Here is a 10319-nt window from a genome sequence, read left to right as displayed (position 1 = left end):
GAACTATGAAATCGAGTTCCTACGTTGCGCACGGCACCACAGCCCGACCCACAGTTTCCCACGGGAACACCGGTCATAAAGTTAAGAACAAAGTTTACATCACACCAGAATAAATCTTGTGTGCTTGTTTTCCCTTTTGTAGCACACCCTGGTGCTACTTTCGGTGAGTTCACGGGGCGGGTGTCTCTTCGGGCCGCCCGCGTGGGCTAGTTCCGTCCGTGGCTAGCGTGGTTAGCTAACTAGCTTAGCTGATGCTAGTTAGCTATCTAATGTATTGTCCGCTTACTGGCCTATCTTGATCGTAAAATATTGGTCGTGTTCTGTCGTTTTCTACTCTCAGATAGTTTAGCGCGCCTCCGCTGTGTTCACGCTCGGTTTGGAAAAATGTTACGTTTAATACTATGTGTGTTTTTAGTTCTGTTATGTACGTGTTAATGCCTAACTATGTTTGGAAAAACAACCTTATTTAAGAAGAAGCTAAACCGCAAAAATAGTCTGGCTGTGTTGGAGAATTTTTGTTAACGTGTGTTGAGCGCGTCAGAGGCTCTGACACAGTAGCTCCCGTAACCTGTCTACGGCCTCCTGCTCCTCTCGACCCCACGAAAATGGTGCATTTTTGCGTAGCAAGCGCGTCAACGGCAATGCAATAAAAGCAAATTGCGGCACAAACGTCCGGTAGTACGACGCAATACCGTAGGATCGTTTCACCTGATGCTTATGCATCAGAGGCGTATCCCATTTCATCAATGCTTCTATCTTTTGTAATCTGGGGCCAGACCCTCGAGGATGCCGCAATAGCTTAGTAAGTTTATGTCTGTTCTCTCACCGAAGCACAACACATGTCGCAGATAGCAACGGAGACGCGCACTAGTCGGCTCGTGAGCGGTCGTTCGCAGCACGGCACTCGATACGCGGCACGGCACGCACTACACTCGGCGGCACACAGGGCGGCGGCGGCACAGAGTCGCATCACCGGCTTTACAGTTATGATCACAGGATCCGGTGTCCCCCCTCCGTGCTGCCTTCCGCGGACGCGCGCTACAACAGGGCTCGTTTCTTTTGAGTAGCGACTTGTCACGCTGTTACGTAGTGCAGTCAAAAGAATGATCGTGGTTATAGCAAAGCAGCTGGCGCTACGCGAATACCGTCCCTCCAAGAGAAACCCAGAGTGCGTGTCGCGGCAGTGCATGCATGCTCGCTCGCCCGCTGGAAGTCTGTTCAAAGTAAACGAGCCTCCAGCGGCATGGACGTTCTCGTTCCTTGCGGCTGTCTCCTCACAATGAATCTGGTCAAGGCAATATGAGATAGGACAACTCTTCAGCAGGCGGCTGCAGCTAAGCTGTCGGGCAGCTGCCCTTGAAACAGAGTGGTATAGCTTCTCGGCCGTGCTGCCTTTCAGTGCGTTTTCGTGGGGTCAGCGGGGGCTCTCCAGACAGTTAACGTGGTGCAGCGCTGTAGTGGCCGTCATGCAGATGCTGCTAACTCGGGTTAGCGCAGATGAAGAGGGAGCAAAACTGTATGCCGTTGAGTCGACAGTGTACCGGTGGTTTCACTCCGATGCAACATGTGGCTCCCAGCGGACCACAGGCATCTCGCGACTATCGATAGCTGGTCTCGAGCGTGTACCGTGGCGCTCGGAAGCAATGGGAACTGGAAAAGAGGTTGTGCACGTTGCGAAGTCACTCAGGAAGTTGTTGGAAGGCATCGCCAACTGCGTTGCTGCTGTTCAGAACAACTATGTTGTTGAAACCGGGAGCCGTCCCCGGTCGTCTATTGTTTGGGCAACACGAGCACGACGCGCCCGGTATTCGGACCCTTCTTCTCTCGACTGAAGGGACCCAGCTGTTTAGGCAGGGCGCCGCACCGGGACGGGGAGTCTATGGGGGCAGGGCAGCCACTTGTGCTTTGAGAGAGAAACTTCCCAACTTCCGTCGAGACCCCAGTTGTAGTTTGAGCTGTCGCAACTGCCGTCTACTTTCGGGTCTTGGAGTCAGCCGCTCAAAACTCCAGCCCGGCAATCACTGTCGCGTGGTATCGTCGGCGTGCTCTTCGTGTAGAGTCTCGGTGTCAGCCCACGACGAAACTCCTGCCGAACGCGTAAGAAAGAGATGCCACTTTTTTGCTACCCGTCTCCTTTCCCCTGCATCTGCGTACAGTGGCGGAGGTCTCTCCTGCCGTGTGCAAAGTGCTGAAGTGCTTAAGGTGGCATCAGAAACTGGATTCCCGAAGCCTCGCGGTGAGAAGACGGCAAAGCTCCACAGTTGCAACTCCTCCCCTTGGGAAGGCTGCGCCTACGGCACGCAAGACCGAGGTCTATCGACTGACTTTGCCCGGAGGAAATGTAGTCTTCTTCTAGAGCATCTTCCGTATCGCGCTCCTTCGAAATTCTTCCGCGATGCCGTTTTATCAGCAAAGCGGAGTCGCTGCCGTCGTTCCTCTAGGGCGGTGACTACTCTCAGGTTCAGTAGTCGGCGGCTCGCTTCACAGACGCGGCTGAACTCCGTTGAATCGCCAACTCCCGAAGAAGCGGTGTCGGAGATTCTCCTGCTGAGCGAGTCTGAATTTGACTCAAGAATGGGAGGACTAGGCAGGACATGGCAGTGGTTTGATTGGCTTTCGAGTCAGCAAGGGAAACTGCGTGCTCGATCCCGGCCTGACTCGGAGTGTACGCAAGGGCCGGGAAAGGGTCTGGAACACGAGTATGGCAGCTTCAAGCGTCCAGCAACACAAATACTAGAAGAGACTGATCTTTCTCCTTCTTGCTCTCCCGTCCCAGTGCTGAAGCAACGTATGTTGGGCAACAACATAGAGTGCGGAAGTTTCGACGGTGTCTTGGGACGAACAAACACTCAGTCGTGGCAACAGGATGACGTAGTGACATGTGCTGAGCAGATAGGCCAGCATGTACTTGCGCTTTCTCCATTTCGTCATCTGGGTTCTACCTGTTGTAGGCCAGAGGAAAGGCAAAATGGTAGCGCTTCCACCACCACCTCCTCTCTCTCCGTTGGAAGGTCTGCCGAGGCCTGCAGTCCAGAACAGCTAGAGGTTTGCAGTGACGACTGTCAGCTTGGGAAGTTCTCTCTCTCTAATCAAAGCGACGGCTCGACGACAGACGACAAGACGGTAGACAGTTTAGAGCTGGTCTCTCCGTTCTCATCTTTGCTTACTTGTTCTCTCGGAGAGGGCGGACAGAAAGAAGTTGTTTTTGAGCTGAAGCAAGTACAGCGGTCTCCTTCACATCATGATGTGTCCGCGCGTCGAGGTTTGCACGATTCGGCCCATCCTTCGCCTAGCCGTGGAATTCACACGGAAGACGAGTTCCATGCACTCACGTCTCGCCAAACAACGGGAGACACTGAGGTGGGCTCCCTCGATGATGACCTTTCAACTGGTGACTATAGTCGACTGCTGTTGCCGATTTGCTATCAAAAACCCCGGTACTCCCCTACCGAGATCAACGGCCGCGAGGAGGATGCCGTATGTTCCTGGATCGAGAGCAATAGCAGCAATCGGACCTTGCCTCCGAATGCTCCCAGAGAAGACAACTCTGAATTTTCTCCCTTGACCGTCTTCTGCTACCCAGTTTTTTCATCTCGCGAATCTGTCCGTCAACTGTTGTCTCCTTTACTTGGTAGTGACAGGAGAAAAACCAACCGGACCCAATCTAAAGGCCCCAGTCAGCAGAGACCGGACAATAGTCATGTACCCGATGAGACCAGCAGTGAAGTGATATCAGCTTCATCCTCCCCCTTTCCAGTCCGGTCCTATGCTCCTGACTCTGCTGCTTTTCCGTCGTCGTCTTCCTCTTCTTTGTTAGGATCGTTCCCGCGCTCTTCTTCTACGGATCTACTCAGTCCTATACTGAGCCGACTTCCGTGTCTCAGTTCGATGGATTCTCTGTCGCTGCTCTTTGCTTTCGCAGCTATACCAGCGACTCTGAGTGGTAGTGGGGCTACAGCAACTTTCTTCAACTTTTCTTCAGTCAAGGAGCGAAGGTCACTCAACAAGAACAGAGTGAATGAACCTCGGTTTCACGAGGGATCTGAGAATCCATCACTTGGGAAAACAGATTCGGAGATGAGTTTGCAAGTGGTGTTACAGCGCCTGATTCGTCAAGTATTGCCAGGCCTTCAGTATATGCCCCCAAGTTTCCACCTTGACGTCATGTCCACATGTATTCGTTTGTCTCGCTTAGCTGATTCATTCGGGTCTTCACAATGGGCTAGAAGGAGGAGTGGCTCCCCCTCTTACACGCGAAGGTCAGAACAAAAAGCCTCCTTGTCCAATACTATTGAGACGTCCGAGGAGATCTTTCTCCTTGCTTCAGCTTTTCTTGACAAAGTCGCCGAACTCACAACGCCATCACAACAGCTGGATCACTTCCGGGAAAGCGGTCCTCGGGCGGCAGCTCATCATTTCTGCGGCGCGCAAACTGAGGCGCCGACTAGAGATATTGACGTGAGCCCTAGTTCTCATGTAGTCGAGGAGGAAGTTGACGGTGGTGACTGGCGGGACAGAGGGACCGGGGGTTCTGCTTCTACCACCGAGGTGCCCTTATCGTTGAAGGCTGTTGTTAACTTCGTATGCATTGCTAATGCTGGACGGGAGAGAAGACTTCCAGAACATCTCACGGAAATAGTGACTTTCCTCACGGACTATTGTTGTAGGTCAAGCGAGCTCTGAATTGCCTCTGTCGTGTGCCTGTTCGGATTCTATGCTCAGCCGTGTCGCTCATGTGGGACGGGAATAATCAAAGGGCAGGAAGATACTTATTCAGCTCTCTTGGGACTGTGGTATTTAGTTGTTCTGAGAAATCGGAGAACAGGCTGTGCGAGCTAGTACGTGGATCACTTGGATTAGTTCAACTCTTCTCGGTTCTCCGTATCAAGGCATATTTTACGACGACCTTCTTATATTAGCGAACGCGCTAACTCCATGCAGCAGGAGGCAATTACGCCTGCATGTGAGAGCGGTACTAGAGATCAGATCGAGAATTAAATGTCCTTTATCAGCTCCTTGTTCCTCGGTCGTTCGAGAGGTATCTGCCTGGCCGCCTCTCACAGGAAACACACTGGGGCTGACAGGGATCTAGTGCTGGTGGTGGGTGCGTGTCTCTAGAAGCTTGCGTTGATCCTCATGTCTTCATGAAGAGGGAAGACTGCACGATAAACTCCCCTCCTCTAATTGGAGGTGTTTCCTCTGTGTACCCACCATTTTGTTCGGAATTTCTAGGTGAAAGACTTCATCAGCTGTCTCCGGTCGACTTGACCAACCTTATCTGCGCCCTCAGTCCAAAGAAAGGTCAGGCAGCGGCTGCTGGTGAGTCTAGGGGTGGAGTATTTTGTGCTCTTGACCTCTTTGTCGCCTACTTCTCTTGTCCGCATTGCTGGAGCATGAAGGCGGTTGGTTTTTCGTTTCCGTAGCTAATCGTCTAGTGTTCGGGAGACGAGCCACTTGCATCAATAGGAAGAGAGGTTACTGATCCACTCTCGTAGCCTCAAGCTTTTTCGGTCCTTCTCGGACTGCCCTCTCATTTTCGCACTGACGTGTTTCTTGTCTGCTTTCGAGGCATTCAATTTTGTGGACGTGCTCCTACTCTTCGTGTTCGCCTGTCACTAGCAGTGACGGGATAGTGAAGCATGTGAAGTTGCAGCTTTGATGTACTGGGTTGAGTAAGTGCTTTGGCAATCAAACAGAAGGTCATTATTAGGCTAGTAGATACTTGTCTTTTTTGTCGGATTGAGATAATTATGAGTGTCTTCAATCACGGGTTCCTTCAGTGATATATCTAAAGTAAGACGATGTTCTCACGATACATACCCTTCTGCTGGGGCTCGTTGTATGTGCAGCGTCCGATGAGTTTTGTCTCTTCTTGATGGCCAAGTTCGTTCAGCAAAGACCTCACCGCTTCAAACCTGCGTGGCTAGCTCTTATAGTAGATGCTTATACACGCGCAGGACTGGAGGTAGGTTTCGTTCTTTTCTCCCGCGTGGGCCTCTGGTAAAGCGAAAGGAAGTGCGGCTTGCCTCTGTGTCGTCACCTCTGAGGGATTACGCCCGGTTTTCTAACTGTCGTTTCTTGAGGTCTTTCAGGTAGGGCACGTGACACTGTCCACCGACGTCGGAGTTTCCACTTTGACTTTCCTCACTGGGAGAGAGAGAGCTATGGAGCCCAAGAGTTGATTTTTTCTAGTTGCACACAAAGAAGCTGCGAAAGTTCTCATCGGTTTTTCCCTACGTCTCCTCGTTCGAGGCACCCTTCGTAGCAGAGCGTGCGTGTGTGGTGTGTTTGTCTGGTCTGGGGCAGGATTGGACGTTGTATGATGCTCTAACAACACAAGTGAAGCACCAGTTCGCGGACTATAGTCTTCAAGACATCGTCACTGTCCTCGCTGGCTTACAAAGGGTACGTGCAGGGTACACTCAAAACGCGTTGTTTGTAGCGACCGGAACCCCTCTGCCTTCTGATCTCACAGGAGCTCCTAATATTTTAAGGAGCCAGGTGCCTCCCTCAGGGGGGCCTTCTCTGATCAAAAGTCCTGTTGGTCCATTCCGATCTGGAGGGACAGGGCAGCCTGCAGAGGCGCCGTTATCGCTTGTTTTGTAGACACTTAGAGGGCAAGCTTCAAGGGCTTTGTCATATCAGAACAAGCGCCGTGAACAGAATGCACCGTTACTGTACCGACATGCGCCCTGGAGCATGATGTCGTATGGACTGCAACTGAGTGTGTGTCTCGCTTGGTGGTTTTACTCCTCTTCTTTTTATCCTGATACTTGGTACTAAGCTTCTCCCGATCTTGCTGCAAGCCTCAGAATCTGAATAAAGGGTCACAGAGTTGAAGGTTCATCAAGTGAATGACGTTTCACGGGTCTATTCTCTCGATGGTATCTTCCACACAGGTGCGGTTCCGTGACGAAGAGTTTTTACATCTCGCCTACAGCGCTTTGGAGGAAGGGGCTAGAAAACAACTTTTGCCACCTTGCGGAGAGGTGCCGTATAGCAGTAATAATTCAGAGGCCAGGGGTTTTGAGAGCGATGCCTTACCAGGGGAAACACAGCCCGAGGGCGATTCTCTGAAGAAGGAAAGGCTGGGTGAGGTTGTTCGAGTTTCTGTGGACGAGACGGTAGCAATCAAAGCCGGCATGTCTCCTGGGTTTCTCCCTCTCACGAGGCCAGCGGTAGAATCATGTATTGCCTCGGCAGGTAAGGAAGGGTGGGAGATGAGGGGTTGCTCGATCCTCGGTGTTTTTTAGAACGAATCTGATATAGTAAGTCCTTGGCTTTCTTTCACTGTCAGGGAACTCCGCAGGGAACCTGTGACGGCTTGGAGTGAAGTGTTTTTCTTCTTGCTGTAACTACACTTGTATTGGCTCTTGCACTGAATGGATCGAGCGTCAGCTATACCGCTGTAGTTGCATGGTTACTTGCATGTAAGTATCGAGCCAATCATAAGGCAGACATGCAGAGTCATGTATCGACTGCATCTCCATCAGCGATGAGACTCTCCTGGCTGCTGGTGGGGAGTTGAAGGCATATGCAGAGACACCTGGAGTCGCCGCAAGTACACCCGGATTTCTACCAAAGTGCCCACGCGCATGCATGAGTGCATAGTCTGTATGAGGACGCCTCAGTTGATGGTTCCACACTTTTGAATTGGAGATCTTAGATGTGGTCCGCTGATCCGGGTAGGCGTGGATGAAGAAGCGTTTCGCTAGCCCGTCTGCTTGGTTTTCTTTATTTCTCCTTGGCGCCGCAGTTTACGCGCACATCTGTCATGAGTCTGCGGGAGAAGCGGTGGTGGTTGCGGCGTTAGGCGCGGGGGACAAGCGAAGGTCTCAAGTGAGGTTTTTTCTTTTCCTGTTTTTCTTCCTGTTTCCATTCTTCAGGACTTCTCGACGCTACAAGTCTCCGCTTGAAGTATCTGTGGCGGCTATATCTCTCACAACTCCAAGCTGAGCTGGGTGCCCGAGATCGAGGACTTCTCTCTACACCGAAGCAACAAGCGCTAGTCCATGAAGTTTGCGCGATGCTACCCCAAGTTGTCCTGCAGGAGCCAGAGGTGACACCCGAGCTGATTGATGCCTGGCTGCAGATATGCTCTCCTGTCGCTAGTGGAGTCCTAGGACGCAAATTGGTTGCCCCTGCGATGTAAGTGCACGACGGAAGTGCTGCTAGAGACTACAAAGAGAATACACATTCCCAGCTGTGGTTCTTTTTGATTGTCCCGCATTCCTCCTATCGAGAAATCAGGGGGTTTCTCTTCGGGACACCTTGAAGACGTCGTGGTTTCAGGCGAGTTTCTGCCTGATAGGAGGTAAGGATGGTGGTCAGTAGTTGGTCCAGATTCACGACTAAGACTGTTGTTCCTCCGTGGCGCAAGACATTATACTATATTACCAAGATGTGAAGGTAATGAACGTCCACGGCATTTTATGTTGTCATGTGCCTTCATGGAGACTAGCCTTCTAATGCTTAGCTGTGTATTTCCTGGGGAGTGTCTGCACTACTTGTGTGCAAATGACAGGCGGCACCGGCTTTTATGTGAGGCCCATGAGCTTCAACTCCTCCCAGTCATGCCAAACTCCGAGATGCGCCGACTGCATCTCACTCACCTAGATGAGATGGTAAGAAGGAAAGCCTACTTGTAGAAGTAGCCTTATTGCTTGTGAAACTTCGGATGACAGGCACAGCGTGACGGAGAGAGAGGAAGTATAGTGAGGAGTGGCTCTCTCTCCAGTGCCCCTGTTGGCTTGAATAACAGTCAAGTATCTGAACTGCTTCATCAGGTGTCGACAGGCGGATCAGAATCGTGAAGTTTCCGGTGTGCCAGGTGTAAGATATCAATGTGAGGTGGACAGCCTCCTGTGGAAAGGCTGACCCTGGACTCTTCGGTTGAAACAACCTGCTTCACCGCTTGTATAGTCGGTGTCTGCGGTTTCCAGCGGTCACTAAGCCTCTGTCTCTCTATCAGCAGTACTTAACCTCCCTTGGATACCACAGTACTAGTAGTACGGTGTGTTACGGCGAAGTGGTCTAGAATGCTGTCGTTCTGTTGTCGTCGTGACGTCCGGCGCATTTGACACAACTCGTTGTTGAAACGCCACGAACTTCGCATGAGGGGGTACAGCGTCGGCGACGTTCACCCCAGTGTCTTCTTTGTAGAAGGCTGGCTCTTCAGGCTGTCTCACCTGGTGCCCGCTGGAACACCTCTCTTCCGCATGCGCATCTTTGTCTTACACTTACGAGCTACTCTTCCCTACCTTTCGATTTACTCAGACAACAAGCATGTGATGTGATGCGTGGTTGGCTATCTTGGAGAGATGAGATGAGGATTGAATCTTCAGTATTCATCTAATCTCCCTTACATAAATTGGGCGCCCTTATTACTTGGAACTGTAGTTCTTGTCTTCTATTGGTGTGCACGCAGCTACAGACTCAATGTGCTAGTCGTAGGCTTGAAAATACTTGGGCACCCGAGTCTTCCACTTTCCACGTCGATGTAGCCTCAGCGTTACTTTCTCTCAATGTTCGGTACGAAGCCGAAGTACGCGTGGCCGGACTCTTCGTCTTGGACCTTATCGTGACGCTGCCGAACGAGTATGAAGGAGAGGACTTTCATCGTAACGACGGTGGCTTTGCCGAGGAGGTGGCGCCACAGCATTCTCCTTATAACTCAGACAACAAAAAGCAGGACGGAGGCGGCTCTATTGTGGGGTACGTGTTTAAACACTCAATGAGATGCCAGCCGATAGACTTGCCGCAACTCTCTCGGGTGGCCGAGTAGTAGTGGTGTTATACGCGAAGTGCCATGTGTTAAGTTGTTCTTTAGAAGCTTGGTGCTTGCAAATGATCGAGACGCAGGCTTGATGCCTGCTCGAAGAGTTAGTTAGTTGCGTCAGAGACGCTCACTGGACAAAATCCGTACACTGACTCAAGCAGTGCTGCTGCCTGTGTATTTGTACAGATCTAAAGCCAAAGAGACCGTCGATCTCATGGAGCTCGGAGGGCGCTACGAAGGTAGTGTGACGCGCCCGGCTGCCTCTGGCGACCACATCGCAGGACCGAAGACAGAAGGCATTTCATACGGCTCGTATGAACGCCCAAATGCCCCGGTATATGCCTTAGAAAGGACCAACTGGGATGGTCGGAAAGTAGAGCGGGAAAAAGTTGATAATACGAATGACGTCGTGCTGGAGATCCCTCCTCTTCATACGTGTCCGTCGATAGACGGAAACACCCGACCAATCGAACAGAAACCATGGGGCACGCAGGAAGTAAAAAAGAAGGAGTTGCCATTTGAGATATCCGTGAGGTGGTGA

At 51.5% G+C, this 10319-nt stretch overlaps 1 protein-coding gene across 1 annotated transcript; it reads left to right on the top strand.

Annotated features, from left to right (window-relative positions):
- Positions 1–1037: 1037 nt before the first annotated feature.
- CSUI_004678 (uncharacterized protein) lies at positions 1038–10319 on the top strand (the record flags this gene model as incomplete). Its single annotated transcript, XM_068064863.1, has 9 exons — positions 1038–4663; positions 5119–5319; positions 5850–5965; positions 6307–6405; positions 6900–7203; positions 7887–8148; positions 8525–8624; positions 9428–9714; positions 9965–10319. A coding segment is annotated over exon 1 (2925 nt), but the record flags the coding sequence as incomplete, so codon positions are not given.

Source organism: Cystoisospora suis (genome assembly GCF_002600585.1).
Source record: "Cystoisospora suis strain Wien I chromosome Unknown contig_2217, whole genome shotgun sequence".
Classification (NCBI taxonomy): domain Eukaryota; phylum Apicomplexa; class Conoidasida; order Eucoccidiorida; family Sarcocystidae; genus Cystoisospora; species Cystoisospora suis.
This window is presented reverse-complemented; position numbering and strand designations above follow the sequence as displayed.